Genomic DNA, 16,607 nt, shown 5'->3' on the forward strand with positions numbered 1-16,607 from the left:
GTTGCAGAAATGGGGGACTTTCCCATTTTTTATGGATAATGCTTTTCATGCCCTCCTACCACTACCCAAAGCAAAGAGTTTGGATAAACACATGGGTTTAAATCTGAGCTTGTATTACTACTGTGAACTTTCACCCTTAGAACAACAAACACGTTAGATACACACCGAAGGGATCCGAACCATTTTGTGTTTGTGAAAAAAGCTTTGGCTTATCCAGCATCACACGGCTGAGCAGCCAAGAACCAATCCACCGGTTTCAGATCCCAAGTCCTAGACACGCTGTTCACCTGCCCCTCCACCCCGCCCAGTAGCAATCAGTGGCCTGTCTTAGCCGGTGCAGACTGCTGTAAGAAAACACCGGACCGTGTGGCTTATAAACAATAGACGTTTATTCCCCATCCTTGTGGAGGGTGAGATCAAGGTGCCCACATGGTCAGGTGAGGGTCCTTTTCTGGGTGACATACTTCTCATCCTATATTCACATGGTGGAAGGGACAAGGATGCTCTTTTTTTTTTTTTTTTTTTTTTTTTATATATTCTACTCTGATTTTACTTTGAACGTGTGACCATGTTAAACACTCTCTGCCGAAGCTCTCAAACTCGAGTCATCCCGCCACCACCGGAACGCTTCCTTGCCAATGGGCAGGCCCCTAGGGCTCCAGGGCGAGTGAAGGCGCAGCATGGCCATTTGTTTGGTCCCCTGAGCTTTCAGGCCTGCATCACAGGCCGCGACTTCTCTGCCTGCAGCTTCACTCTGGAGCCAGCAAAGCCCGTGCCGCCCTAGGGGAGGGGAAAGGCAGAAGTGAAGGCAGGTTGCGGGCCGGGCTGGGCCGGCCGGGCTGCAGAAGGAGGAATCCTAAACTGGCCAGGTGAGACAGCGGGGAGGGTCTTCTGAGAACAGGGCGGAGTCTCCAGGTGGGCGTGGCGTATGGATGGCGGGGGCGGGCATTGGAGAGGGATAGGGAGGCAGGAACCAGGAACCGCGGCAGGGGCGCTGCTCACCCTCTGCCGCAGGATTATGTCACGGTCTGTGAGCTTCTCCCCATTCACAGGGTCCACCATGTCCTTCCGAATCAACTTCTCCACGCACTCCAGGGTGGCCACGGACCCAGAGGGCCGCAGCACCGCGCAAGGGGTGGCGTTGCTCAGGCTGTCGCGGGTCACAGCGCATACATAGCGCTCACTGCGTGTGATCAGTCCCACGCGGTCCACGGAGCCGTCAAGAGGCGTGAACCGTACGGGCGTCAAGTCGGACATGCGCAGAGGCTTCCCGGACATGGGGCAGGTCACAGTGCGTGACGGCTTCTCCAACTTGGTGGCTTTGGCCTCGGGGGTCAGTGACGGGATCCAGAAACTGGGCAGGGTTTTGTCCTTGTCCTTGCCTGAGGGTCCAGCGCTGAGACCGGGTTGGTCATCCTCTGGGCCACTCCCTGAGGTGGTCTTGGGCGTGAATGGGTTGAGGGGCCGACTCACAATGGCTGCCTCCTTCTCCAGGAAGCACCGAACCTGGTCCTGTGCTGCTGCCCACTGTAGCTCTTTTTGTTCCTCTCGCCGCGCTCCCCATTGCTTCTCATAGGCCTTCATCTGTCAGGCAATCTCCTTCTTCTGGTGCAAAATGTACTCCAGAATGGCCTCGCGCTCATACAGGTAGCCATCAGGCGTGACGACAGGGTCATGGCAGGGCTGCAGAGAGAGACAGCAGCAGTCAAAGTCCTTGACAGCATCCCGGCTTAGTCGAATATTCTGGGTCCCGTAGCCTGAGGCCGCTGTGTCCTTCTTCTTCTCATGGTAGGTGTAGACAGCCCTAGCAGTGCAGTTCTTGCCGTGCCGAGTCATCCTGTGGTGGCGCAGTGGATAAAGCATAGGCCTGGGACGCTGAGGTCACCGGTTCAAAACCCCGGGCTTACCTGGTCAAGGCACATATGGGAGTTGATGCTTCCTGCTTCTCCCTTCTCTCTCTCTTACTCTCTCTCTCTCTCACACACGACTCCCCGCACCTTTGTTGATTCTTCAACTGTCGAGGATGCTCTTTTGGGTCCTTTTATAAGAGCCCTCATCTCATTCCTGAGGTCTCCACACTCATGGTCTGATCACATCCCACAGCCCTACCTTTTAATACCGTCGTCACCTTGGGCGTTAGGATTCCTCACCTGAATTTTGGGAGACACGAACACTCAGACCATAGAGATGAGTTTAAAACAGAACGCCTGGCCCTGGCTGGTTGGCTCAGTGGTAGAGCATTGGCCTGGCGTGCAGGAGTCCCAGGTTCGATTCCGGGCCAGGGCACACAGGAGAAGCGCCCATTTGCTTCTCCACCCCTCCCCCTCTCCTTCCTCTCTGTCTCTCTCTTCCCCTCCTACAGCCAAGGCTCCATTGGAGCAAAGATGGCCCGGGCGCTGAGGATGGCTCCTTGGCCTCTGCCCCAGGCGCTAGAGTGGCTCTGGTTACAACAAAGCGACGCCCCAGATGGGCAGAGTGTCGCCCCTGGTGGGTGTGCCGGGTGGATCCCGGTCGGGCGCATGCAGGAGTCTGTCTGACTGTCTCCCCGTTTCCAACTTAAGGAAAAAAACAAAAAACAAAAACAGAACTCCTCCCCTAGCGTGACCATGAGTTCTCTACACCTCAGTTTCCTCACTTTTATGTTTGGAGGGAGATCCACATGTCGCGGGACACCTTCCGAGATGGGACGAGACACCCGCTGCTAGACCCTCCCGTCCCCTCCCACAGACACTCCCTCTCTCACAAAATGGTGAGAGAGCACAGATTTTGCTTTGATGCCTGTGGAATCGGCTTTGTCTAGATATGACGTCTTCCGGGGTGGAGGAAATAAATTTGCGAAACACTTACCCAACACTTGAAAACTGCCGCTTCCGTACTTTCTATCTCCTACATACTTCAGTGTAGAAGTTTCTGAGGACTTGATTTTATAGCCTCTGTGTAACAGACACCAAGTTGTCAGGCGGTCTCGGCAGAAATCAAATACCCGGGACGACGGCACATCCACGGGGAACAGCTGGTATCTGAGACGGTCCATAAATAATAAATTTAGCATTCGAAAATCTTGCATCGGTCCTCCGATTAACCTAGACAACTTATAATAATTATGATAAACAGACATTGTCATTAAATATAGCAGCCATTTGATAAGATTAAGCATAATGCAATACATCTTCCTTTCCACCCGGTTCAGTATAATAAATTACCCGTAGGCTTCTAAATAAAGCATTTTATAATTGAGAAAAACAGATCAATTTTTAGGGGTTCTTATTTATATGCAAAACAGACTTTTGGAGAATGGTAAACTTGATTAAAATCTCTCTAAGTGCAAATCACAAATAACCCCTTCTCCCCAGCTATAACTATCCTATTAACGTATAATCTATTGCATTCAGGGATAGTGAAATCCTGATGTGCTTATGATCCAGATGGAAGAAAGAGTTAAGTAGAGGAAACAACAAACCATCTCAAACAGGAAGAAAATGGAATTGAAATTTGATAAATATCGCACAAGATAGTGTCCCAGCTGGCAGAGACGCTATAGGAAAACAGAGATCGGGATGGAATATCACAGTCAGATCCATCTCAGGACAATGTACAAACAGGTGAGTTTCCATGAATGTTACAGATTTAGAGAGGGAAAGGTTCCAGCTCAGAGAAAGCTTGGACAATGCATTAGATGTGGAAAACAACTTTGCAAATGCATCTCCTTTGAGTCTGTTTGCGCCTCCCGGAGATCACAGGTCCATTCGGGTCACGACCCCACCACTAAGAAATGGTTTCCTAGGTGAGCGGATGCCAGTGCATGCCCCCAACAGCCTGCCATTTACATAAAAAAGAAAAAAGAAAAAGGAAACGTGATTTTTAACCGAAGGGACACATGAATGTCAGGATCAACCTATATATCATTAAAAAGAAAGCCCCAATTTCTGTCCATCATGACCTTGGCAGGTACCCCCTTTAGGTCAATTCCTTATGGCTTTTCTAGGTCCCACTTTACAAATAAATCCAAAGATGTTCTTCTGGGAAGAAAAGACTGAAAGATGCAAAGCCCCTGACTCCTGGCCTCCGACCAGGCTCATCATGGGCATGCGTGTTCTATTCACATAAAATTGGCTCTATTTCCTACTCAGAAATAGGAATGACTGTTAACAAGGGTCCCCATTATTAGTCAAAGCACATGGTTCTGTTTCTTCTCTAATAAAGGCGAGTGTTGGCAAAGGGCCTCCAGCTTTGTCTCCCAGACTTCTGAGAGCTTGTTCACCAACTGAGTTGACTCCAGAGGTAGCTGCGTCTTCATCGAGGCTGGAAACTCCTGCCATCACCACAGTGCCATATCCGTCCGTTCACTCAGAATTGCTGACCTGTCACCGATTCCTGTGATTTCTAATCCTGTGCACTAAGAGAATTTGTAAGAGTTGTTTCCAACAATTTGAAATTATGAAATATTTAACTGTCAACAAAGAAGAAAAAAGTTATAAATGGTACCCATGATTCATACAAATCCAGTTTATTTAAATGAGCCTGCAGGGCATGTACAATGGAGGGCCTCTGCCCTGGGGATGTGGTGATGAGCAAGACGGACACACCCCACCCTTAAGACAGACAGTTTAAGGACGTGGGCAATACTAGCTTCTTATAAAGGACGTGGGAGCCAAAGCCCAGGGCTGTGAGACACCGAATAGCAGATTACAGGAAGGCTCTCTGAAGAGTGAAATCAGACTTAATCAAGTGAATATATCTTTCTTTCTTCTGGACTCAGCATAATAATTACCCTTAGATTTCAGAATGAAGCATTTACTGATGGAGTGAAACAAATCAATGGAGAGTCTCTATTCATAAGTGAAACAGGATTGTGGAGACTGATGTAGCGGGATGGGGTTAGGGGCCGTGCTCCGGGCTCCGGGAGGGGGCGGTGAGAAGGGCAGAGGCTGGGTCCCTGGTCCTCGGGTCACACGGAGCTCCAGGTAAATGGTGATGGAGACAGTCCGCGGAAGGAGTTCCATGCACAGCGCAGGTGCAGGGGGCTGTCAGCCTCAGGACGGGCGGTGCTTCTAAAAAATGAGCCTCTTAACATTGTACACGCTGACAAGCCCAGAACAGGAGATTTCAATAAGATGTTACTACTTAAATTAAATACCATCTCAGGACACTCGTTTTCCCAGCGAAGCACTGGTTAGACTCAGTGCTACTGTTTGAACTGAACGCAGCCGAGAAAGGGATGCCCACACCGTGCGCCTCCGCAGGGCTTCAGGTTTGGGCAGCAAACGGCAGTGGGGGGAACGGTGTCGACAGGCAGATGTGGGGGCGCTAGAAAGGGAGCTGCGGTCAGGACGCTCGGGCTTGGATTCTTCTTGGCCACGTGTCCTACAGGGTCTTGCATAGTTACCATTACGGAAGCTCTGTTTTCTTAGGTGTATGAGGGACACAGAAAGACCTTCCTTGTCACACAGGGTAGATACCAAACAAGACAAGCTCTGTGAAATGTATACATGCTGTAAAGGAAATAAAAACCTCTGGGACCATCAGGTGCAAGTCAAAGATCCTGGAGGAGCCGGATTCTTCAAGCTAACTCATTGTCCTATAAATTGGCAACAGGAACAAATCCCAACTGAAGCCATTCTGCAAACTGCCTAACCAGTACTCCTTAAAATCGTCAAGTTCATCAAAAACAAGAAAAGTGACAAACTGTCTCAGTCATGAGGAGCCTATTGTTATGTGATGGGACCCTAAAATGGAAAAAACAAAAAACCGTGGGGTGAAAAGTAAGGCTAAGTAAGCGTGGATTTCAGTTAATAATAACATATCGATGTGGGTTTATCCATTTTAGCGTCTACCTACATAAGAATTTAGTAAAAAGGGAAGCTGGTTGTGGAGTATATCTTCACAGTTTTTCTGTAAATCTAAAACTCCTCTAAAGTAAAAGAGTTTATTTAATTTTTAAAATAGCATTCTGGAAAATCCCGTTCATTGATTTAGCTAACAAATATGTGTTGGTCAGCTCACATGCCCAGCACAGGATTCTAGGAGATGGAGAGACAGTGATGAGGAAAATAAAATCCTAGGCCTCTCTCAAAGAGTTGGGACATCAGTGGGGAAGAGGAAAAAATTAAATGTAAATATATTGAAAATTAGGCCCTGGCCGGTTGGCTCAGCGGTAGAGCGTCGGCCTGGCGTGCCGGGGGACCTGGGTTCGATTTCCGGCCAGGGCACATAGGAAAAGCGCCCATTTGCTTCTCCACCCCTCCCCCTCTCCTTCCTCTCTGTCTCTCTCTTCCCCTCCCGCAGCCAAGGCTCCATTGGAGCAAAGATGGCCCAGGCACTGGGGATGGCTCCTTGGCCTCTGCCCCAGGCGCTAGAGTGGCTCTGGTCGCAACAGAGAGACGCCCCGGAGGGGCAGAGCATCGCCCCCTGGTGGGCGTGCCGGGTGGATCCCGGTCGGGCACATGCGGGAGTCTGTCTGACTGTCTCTCCCCATTTCCAGCTTCAGAAAAATACAAAAATAAAAATAAAAAATTATATGCTGTGGTTCTTGTGCTATGAAAAAGAGACAGTATGAGAGTGACAGGGGTGAACAATGACAAGATAATCAAGGGAGACTTCTTGGAGGAGGAGCCACTGAGCAGACAGGACTAACTGGGTGAAGAGAGGTAGGGACCCTGGGATGAGAGCATCCTCTACAGAGGTAACAAGAAGTGTGGTGTGAGAGCTCTGAGACCAGGATGGACCAGGAGAGAACCAGGAACAGTGAGGATCCCACCATCACTGGGAAAAGTCGGAGGGGGTCAGAGTGCGAGCAGATGATGTCAGAGCGGTCACCAGGAGCCGCACTGTGCAGGGCCTTCTAGTCCAAAGTGATTACTTTGGATTTTATTCTAAGTACGCTGGGAAACCTCTGGAGGATTCGTGCAGGAGAGAGAAATGTTTTCATTCCCCAGCATTTTACTATAAAAAAGTGTCAATCATATCAAAAATTTGAATCAGTTTTATAGTGAATACACATGTACCCATCACTTAGATTCTACAATGGTTTTGCTACAGTTGTTTTAGCACAGATCTATCTGTCTATTCTTCCATCAATCAATCTTATTTTTCTCTTGCATGTCAAATTAAGTTTCAGACATTCGTATAATTTCTGCCAAACTCGTCAGCATAATAGCATAGCCTAAAGTTTAATATTTATTTATGATTCTTTATATCTGGGGGAAATTTTGCATGTATTGAAATGTACAAACCTTGAATGTGTCCATTCCGTGAGCTTTGACCAATGTATACACTTGAGTAATAAAACGCCTTTTAAGATACTGTATGGGATATTACATCACCTCAAAAACTTTCTCAGGCCTCTTCCCAGGCCATTCTCATCCGACAAATAAATTCATAAGGTATTTAAAGTATACAATGTGATGATAGGGTACACAGATACACTGTGAATGGATTGCTCCCATCAAGTTAATTAACACATCCATCACCTCACATGTTTACCTTTTCTTTTTTGTTGTTGCTGAGAACATTTCTACTCTGTTGGCGAATTTCAGTGAGAAAACACAGCATCATCATTATATTACATTGGATCCTCGATCTTATTCATCTTATAACTGAAAAATTAGTGCCCTTTTACCAACCTCTTTCTAGTTAACCCGCCCATCAACTTCCGGCGGCCACTTTTCTAGTTTCTATCACATAGCCATTTTCTTTTTAAGATTCCACATATAAGTAACACACCATGTGGTATTTATCTTTCTTTTAATGGTATGTTTTACTTCACATAATGCCTTCCAGGTTCATCCATGTTGTCACAAATAGCAAGATTTTCTTTTTTTTAAAAGGCTGAATAATATTCTATTGTGCATGTGTATGTGTGTATGTGTGTGTGTGTGCGTGTGTGTGTATCATACTGTCTTGATTCATTCATCCATCAGTAAAAAATTAGTTTGTTTTATACGTTGGCTATTGTGAATAATGCTGCTATGAACACAGGAGTAGATACATCTTTGAGAAAATGATTTGGTTTTCTTTGGATGCAGACCCAGACATAGGATTACTGGATCATATCGTAGTTCTATTTTTAATTTCTTGAGGAACCTCTATGCTGTTTTTCATAGTTGATATATCAGTTTCCATTCCCACCAACAGTGGAAGAGCACTCCCCTTTGTCTGCATCCTCGCAACGTGAGTCCTGAATCTTTGTGATAATAACCATCCTGACGGGTGTGAAGGAATACCTCATTGTGGTTTTGATTTGTGTTTCCCTGAGGACTAGTGATGTGGAGCGCCTTCCCACGTACCTGTTGGCCGTTTGTATGTTTCCTGTGGAGACTATCGATTCTGGCCCTTTGCCTGTGTTTCCGCTGGGTTATTTGTTTTTTGCTATTGAGCCGCGTGAGTTTCCCCACCCACTTTTAGAAACAACCTGTGATGCAGTAGTTCCAAAGCTAGGTATGCACCCAAAAGAAAGAGAAACAAGGCTGCAAAAAGACACAAGTTGTTCAAGAAACTCTAGCAGCTTTACTGATAATATCCCAAACTAGAAACATCCCACTTCCCCATCAATAAACTAAAACACGGTATGCTTATGAAATGGTATGCTCCTTTTATTGAAAAGCAACATACTATTAAATCACATGGGTAAATCTCAAGTATATTTTCCTTATAAAAGAAGCCAGACACAAGAGATACACAATTCCATTTAGTTGAAGTTTGTGAGCAGGAAAAACTAACCCATGGTAATAAATGAATGAATGAATTAAAAAAGAAAACAAAACAGAATTTGACTTTGAAAGACCCCTTCCCTGCTTTGGGCAGACTGGTCTTGGTTCAGATGCATGAAAACCAGAGCTGCCTTCCTGCTTTTGACCCGCCTTCCTTGATTCTGGATGACAGCGCTCAACAACTGTAGAAAGAGCAAATGAAGACCTAAATAACAGGACAGGATCCGAGGCTTCCTGTTCTGGGGTGGAGACTCTCTGGGGTGAGCCTACCTCTCCGTCCCTAGAAAGAAACCCATCTGAAACCTTGCGGGCAACACTGGCACATGCTCCACCATCTGTCTGTCTCCCATTCGCGTCTCAAACGTTGACTCAGCACCTTTCATTCGCTGACCTGACACACGCACGCTAATGTCCAGGCGGCGTTTTTAGAGGCTCCTTCTTCTTCTCTGTCCTGGGCACCAACCAGGTGACAACGATCAATATTTCACAGCGTATACTGGGCTCTAACTGGATGCCGCATCCCTAAGCGTGGTGTCAGGGGACGGAAGGAAATCACACATGATTATTCCTAGAGAAAACCATGTTGGGAGAGGCACAGAAATAATGATGTGGTAAGGATCTGAGGGCGGGGGGGGGGGGAGAGTAGGGAGGTGAACAGGAACAGAGGCATGGAACCAGATGGGTAGAAGCATGGGAATGATCAAATAAACCTTTCATAGGTTTGTTCTGGGGCTCAGCAAGGACAAAGTGTATTAATTAACATCAGTCATCAAAATATGTGATACTCATGACCAGCAAGCATGCAAGCCTCTTTTGTTAACAGGTGCTATGAAAGTTAATTAGGATGATCCTTTGTGCAACTAATATATCTAAAAGAAAGAGTACGTGCTGAATTCAAGCTCAGTAAGACCTTTCTTTGTGCTTGGAATAGGCAAAATGATTTTAGTCTTAGCTTTTTCCTTTAAAAGCAGTTCATTTTTGTAAACAAAAAAAAGTACATATAGCTTTACCACCCAACAATGTATAATCATGCTTAATTAACATTTAATAGGCAAATATGCATTTTTATCCATGAATATGAGAGTATATTCTATAAGGTACGTGGGGAGAGTATATTCTATAAGGTACCTTTTGCATATAATTAATATCAACTATAATTTTCTCAGCCAGTTGATAGCTGTTTATTCTGTCACTTTAATTGATTACAGAATATTCCATGATTTATATCATCAACCCCCTATTGGTGGACAGTTAAGTTGTTCCCAGATCCTCACTCTGATGACCTGGACTTCTTAATTTTGCCTACAAAGGAGGCTTAGCTAGGTGAGTGCCCCTGTGTTACTTATAGAATGCCACTTAAACGGCTTTGTCCTGGTCCCCTCCAATGGAAGGTTATAAATGGCACTACTTAGTGACGGCCAGGTTTCTACAAGCGCAGGCGCTACCTGGAAGCTGATGCTTGCAGTATTTCAGCTCAGCTAATGCAGGGACCATTCATCAAGGCCCGGAACTCCACCTATGAAGAAATGTGTGTTGGAGGGGGTTGAAGGCACCAGGCTTGGAGTCCAGGTAACCAGTCAGCCTCTCCACAGCTTAATTCTACGACTACCAAGTGGAAATATTAATCCTTGGTTCTCATAGGAAGCAATCATGAAGTAAGGACTGTGGGTAAGGTTAAAAGAATTTTTGCAGCTACTTATTTATTTATGGCATTGGCCGCGTTTCCTGTCTTTCCTGAGGATATCTAATGCATTCAGTAAAACTTTTGACAAAAGTTAAATTGGTTAATAAACACACTATAACCCCTTAAACTATAACATAAAGCTAATATTAAGTTAATAGGCTTCACACAGGTGTTAAGATTTTTCTAGGGGGCCAGCCTTCAGAAGATGGCGTACACGAAGAGGAAGTTTTTCTTAGGCTCAGGCGTCTCCTGACAGAGATCAGGCCAGTCACTCAATGGGGCAAGCTTAATTCTAAGTTTCAAAGGCAGGGCCGGACTTCGACAAGCAGAGGGGAGATTGTGCTATGGCATACTTGAGACAGAGAACATTTTTGTCACCCCGACTTTATCCTTCTTGGCATTTGCGATCATTGTGATAAAAACCACTTATGTGTCACCAATTATCATATCAGACCGTCCAACAACAATGGCTGCCAGACAGAAAGTGAGCCTGTCCAACCCACCTCCTTGAACTCAGGGCCTCCCTCAGAAGAACAATGACCAAATGACCATGTTTGGTAAAGACCTGCTACAGCCCTGGTTCTGGGGACAGGGAAACGTTCTCTTGGTTATTGATTTATTGTTTGGGTTTTTTTTTTTCTTAGAGCTAGCTTCACATATTGGTAAAATAGTGCCGTGTGGTTTACAAAGACTGTTTCAGACATTATTTCATTGAATCACCACTTTGTGTCATGTGTGTTATTGGAGTCATTTTATACATTATATAATGGAAATTCCCAAGTGTATATACAACAGCTGGAGCAAGTCTCTGACTCATAGGCCAGCAGCAGTGATAACTTTGTATTCCATGTCTGCGGGGGAGGATGATGCTATGAACCTGTAGGGGAGAAAAAGCAACTTTTCATCTACCCTTCTAGGTTCTTGGCTGGGACCACCCTCCCACCCCCTCATAATAAAAGACAGATTAAGGTGAGAAAGAAAAACTATTTTAATTGCATACATATGTATATATATAGAGAGGGGCCCCACAACTATATGAGACCCAAAAGGCAGCCAGATGAGTGGGGACTGTATACCATTCTGAGCTAAGGACAGAGCTAATGGTCTGGGAACACCGAAGGGGAGGGATTTCCTGGAGAGGTGAGAGGAGGGAATGTTTGGTAAACAGTGGTTTCCCTGCCATGCAGATGAGTCTAGAGAAAAATGTATCTCTGGTAATAGCTCTCTTCCTGGTGCGGGGGGCCCCCCTTTTAATGTAAATTTCTCTTACAGAAGGGTAACTTTCACTCTTGTTTTTAGAACTTCTCCTGCCTGGACAGTCTACAGTTTCTGAAAATAAACCTCCTGTCAAAGAGGACCCTGCTGAGAGGGTTTATGTTTCCCTTCCAACCTCTGGAGTCTAAGTGAGCAGATACTGGTCAGGGAGCCTTGCAGAGCCAGACACTGCCCCGGGCACCGGGAGCGAAGTGGCAGGAGAGACAAATTTCTGCTTTCACAGGGAAATGTCCCCTGACTGCCTCCCTAAATTAGAACAAGCCTATGTAGGCCACGTTCCTTCGTCCGCCCTTCCTCTCCTTTTAGGTGGACAGCTTAATGCAAGGGCCGCCGGTGCTGGAGGCACGTGACATGACTAAAGAGGGATGCGCAGGTGCGCGCGCGCGCGCACACACACACACACACACACACACACACACACACACACACAGCAGGACACTCAGTCAACTACTGCCTGAGGAACTCCGACCTAGGAAATGCAGGAAAATCGTGGAGTAGGATCATCCTGAGCTGTCCCTCCTTTTGGAGGGTAGCTTGGAACGTGATGATCGGAGTTTCCATGACTCCTGATTGGCCTCTCTGTGTAATCAAGACTTGCAACGTCCTGATTGCTCCTATTAGATTCTTTAAAAAGAAGGAAAGAAATGCAGGAAAGTAGTTGCCAGTGAGAGCTGACCCCGAAAGGCCAGGCTATGGACTCTGAGGCCAGAGAGGCCCCAGGCGTGAGGAGCAGCTATGTGGACAGGAAGCCGGATGGGCATGGGGTAGGCGGAGAAGAGGTTCAGCTGAAGGCGGAGCCCAAGGGGAAAGCCCGCACCTCCAAGCTTCCCTGGTGCCGTGAGCAGATTTCATTCCAGAATTAATTGTCCTAGAGGGGAGTCTCTATATTTCCTGGGTTCTGATGGTTCAGTTCTTATTGAGTTCCCAATGTGTATGTTTCTGATTTGAATTTCAGTTTCTTATAAGCAAAATAACCTGCTAACTTAACTACTCATATGCAGATTGCAGCACTATTTGTAACATTGTTTGGAAACAGTTTAAATGTCCCTCATTAGTGGGCTGCTCATATGAATTCCGGTATTTACTTTCTATTGAATATAATATAGCCGTAAATGAAAGTGTGGAATTTTCCATATAGCTTCTACCATATTCTCTTTTACTACTGTAGTATTTGTATCCTGTAGGAATTACATGTGTATGTATTAATATATAAGTGTATGTTCTATATGCAGTGATATATAAATGCACATAGCTAGTTTGGGGTATATTTGTATAAATATATAAATGCATACAATTTAGTATGTATCATATTCCATAAAAATATAAATATTACAACACATGTATGTGATCATGTGTGTATGTGTTAAATAAAACAAAAAAATTTCAGTACACACACAAAACAAACTTTATAAATACATGTTTATATTTACAAAGTGCATATGTAGACTGGAAGGTCACATATCAGATAGAAAATAGAAGTCACCTCTTGGGAGAGGGTTAGGATTATAGCGAAAGGCTTAGAGGGTGACCTGTATATTTCTTTCTTTCTTAGGTTCTTTTTAGTAGTTAAAGTGAATCTAAAAATGATTTTAAAAGAAAAGCAAGGAAGTGAACCGTAATTACCTGTTTTGTGTTTTGTTTCATTGTGTTTGTTTTTCCTGCTCCTAGTCACACTGTGAATGAGGTCACTTTATGGTGAGGTCTCACCTCAGTATTCTAAAATAAGGGAAGAAAAGAAGAATGTTAAGTTACTCTCAATTCTGTGTCTGCTGACATAATATTTTTTCTTAAGTAAAAAGTAGGGAACAAAGACACAGACTCTTGCATGCCCCCCAAACAAGGATTCACCCAGAAAGTCCACTAGGGGGCAATGCTCTCCTCATCTGAGACCGCTGCTCCATTGCTTGCCAAGCAAGCTATTTTAACACCTAAGGCAGAGGCCATGGAGCCATCCTCAGCACCTGGGGCCAACTCACTCCAATCGAACCATGGCTGCAGCAAGAGAAGAGAGAGAGAGAGAAAGGAGAAGGGGAAGGATGGAAAAGCAGATGGTTGTTTCTCTTGTTTTCCTTGACCAGGAATCAAACCCAGGACATCCACACACTGAGCTGATGCTCTGCCACTGAGCCAATTGGCCAGGGCATTTTTTTTTAATTTTTTATTTATTCATTTTAGAGAGGAGAGGGAGAGACAGAGAGAGAAAAGGGAGGAGCTAGAAGCATCAACTCCCATATGTGCCTTGACCAGGCAAGCCCAGGGTTTCGAACTGGTGACCTCAGCATTTCCAGGTCGATGCTTTATCCACTGCGCCACCACAGGTCAGGCCACATTTTTTTTTTTTAATTCAAGAATATGGACATGAATAAAAATAAATCCTGAAGCTTGAGCATTTAAGTTTTTCATCAAAATAATGCCAATTGCAGGATGTTTTTCATGTCATTTAGCACAATGACCCATAAGGTGTTAATATTGACTTTTAAATATTTTTTAATAACTCTTAAAATATAATGAAAGTATTAAATATATTTTGTTACACACTATGTATATTTGATGAAAGAGTATGTGTATGTACCACAGTCATCACATGGATAAAAATATCAACATATTTTGCTTAGCAAATAAGAAATCCTGTATCTAGAATTTGCCAATACTGCAAGATGTTAAATTTAACAATTTAAGTAAGTTTGTTCTTATATAAAACCCTATGTGGGTCCTGGCCGATTGGCTCAGTGGTAAAGTGTCAGCCCGGCGTGTGGAAGTCCTGTGCTTGATTCCCAGTCAGGGCACACAGGAGAAGCGTCCATGTGCTTCTCCACCCCTCCCCCTCTCCTTCCTCTCTGTCTCTCTCTTCCCCTCCCGCAGCCAAGGATCCATTGGAGCAAAGTTGGACCAGGTGGTGAGGATGGCTCCATGGCCTCTGCCTCAGGTGCTAGAATGGCTCTGGCTGCAATGGAACATCACCCCAGATGGGCAGAGCATCACCCCCTGGTGGACATGCTGGGTGGATTCCAGTCGGGCACATGCGGGAGTCGGTCTGACTGCCTCCCTGCTTCTAACTTCGGAAAAACACACACAATAAAACCCCAAAACAAAACAAAAAAGCCCTATGTGCATGGGGACATCAGGCTTTTAAAATCGCATCCTCTATACGTAGAAAAGGAGTTAAGGGAGTTAGATAGTTGTGTCAAGAGATCTCTTTGTTTATATTTTAGTATTGTTTTTAACTCATTTATTAAAAATTTTTTAATAGTTTACTTTAATGATATTTCTGTGCATAATCAAGGAGATTCAAACCCAAGCCTTCCTATGACTCAGCAACATGGCTGATGGGATTCAGGGGAGGAGATGTGGAATCTAGGTGTCAGTGCTGGGGAGAGAGACACACTCCTCCCCAAGAATGGAGCCTGGATGGAGCCACTGAGACGTCCAGCATCCCATGTGCAGAGGTCAAGGACACGTAGCACAGTGCACCACGTGGAAGAAGGGGCCCCTCGGGAAGCACACTACAGATATTCGGGGCCACTCCCAAGGCCCCCTGGGAAGAGCAGAGTTCTGATTAAGTTGTGTAAGAACCCAGGTCTAGACTAGGGCAGAGGAGCTGACAGGAAATGAATAAAGGGTCCAGGTTCTGGCAAAACAAAGGCAGAGGACAAGACCCGTTACTGAACAGGGCTGTCCAGAAGGGGCCAGTAGAGCATAGGCGTCAGCATCTCGGGAGCCACAGCAGTGGTCTAGGCTCACCATAATCCAGCTTATGTCAGATTCATGGGGGGCGGAGTCAAAGATACAAAAAGTGCTGAAACCAAGGTCCATGCAGCGATGGGACAGAAGTTGTTCACGTCCCTCCTGCATGGGTTATGAATATTCTAATAGCTGGCATGGGACAAGGCTGCTGGCGGGTCCCAGAGTGGCCACTCAAAGGGAGAATTGACTACCAGTCTTGGGGATGCATATCATATTTCTTGTAGAGATATAATACCTGCTATTGCCTTAGTACTTTTTATAGTCACTAAGAAGGCCCACAGCCAAGCTGGTAAGAAAAATAAAACTCAATGCAGCATCGCCACAGTGGGGCACCCAGTCCCCTCCCAGGTCACCATCCTCCCCGACTCGCAAGGTCTTCATCACCACTTTGCAGAGAATCCAAGGCACTGGGTGCCGTAGCTTCCTAATGTTAAACAATAAATAACCAAGTCCAGAGCAGTCAAGTGGCACGATCTTGTCCCGACAGCCCGTGATGCTAAACCCAACACTTGAACTCAGACCTCAGCTCTCCAGGTAATCTTCCCTACTCTCCATTGTCACCTGTCTGTGGAACCTCTTCAGTCGGCCGCCTCCCTCATTCAGACAAATGACGCTTGCAGTGTTGGGAGACTCAGTTCACTGTTGACACCTAATTCTTCTTCTAAGAGAGAGAAATAGGTCATCCAGAATAAGGAATGATGCTCCTGAAGCCCCATCCCAGTGATCTGCACCCAGAGTGATGTTTGCAAATGCTGTCCCACTATGTCAGGTCACCTGACAAATCCAGCCTAACTGCCCTTGTCGAGATAGGCATGCCCCCAGCCAAACGCCCAGCCCTGGGGTCTTTTTAATTTTTTTACAGGGACAGAGAAAGAGTCAGAGAGAGGGATAGATAGGGACAGACAAACAGGAACGGAGCGAGATGAGAAGCGTCAATCATCAGTTTTTTGTTGCGAGACCTTAGTTTTTCATTGATTGCTTTCTCATATGTGCCTTGACCATGGACCTTCAGCAGACTGAGCAACCCCTTGCTCAAGCCAGCAACCTTGGGTCCAAGCTGGTGAGCTCTTTTGCTCAAGTCAGATGAGCCCGCGCTCAAGCTGGCAACCTCGGAGTCTCAGTCCTGGGTCCTCCACATCCCAGCCCGACACTCTGCCCACTGCTTGATTTTAAAAGCCACTTAGCAATAAGTTCCT

General features: G+C 45.7%; 1 protein-coding gene and 1 non-coding gene across 2 annotated transcripts; one reads left to right on the forward strand and one right to left on the reverse strand.

Moving 5' to 3' along the window:
• Positions 1–542: 542 nt before the first annotated feature.
• LOC136380603 (nitric oxide synthase-interacting protein-like) lies at positions 543–1,980 on the reverse strand. The gene is given in 2 exon segments (XM_066348580.1): positions 543–780; positions 1,003–1,980. Coding segments are annotated over 2 exon segments (933 nt in total). The 5' UTR covers positions 1,864–1,980; the 3' UTR covers positions 543–708.
• A 10,174-nt stretch (positions 1,981–12,154) lies between these two features.
• LOC136381633 (U8 small nucleolar RNA) lies at positions 12,155–12,290 on the forward strand. Its single transcript, XR_010747120.1, has one exon. It is a non-coding gene; the product is annotated as a U8 small nucleolar RNA (small nucleolar RNA).
• Positions 12,291–16,607: the final 4,317 nt, after the last annotated feature.

Source organism: Saccopteryx leptura, chromosome 9, assembly GCF_036850995.1.
Source record: "Saccopteryx leptura isolate mSacLep1 chromosome 9, mSacLep1_pri_phased_curated, whole genome shotgun sequence".
Classification (NCBI taxonomy): domain Eukaryota; kingdom Metazoa; phylum Chordata; class Mammalia; order Chiroptera; family Emballonuridae; genus Saccopteryx; species Saccopteryx leptura.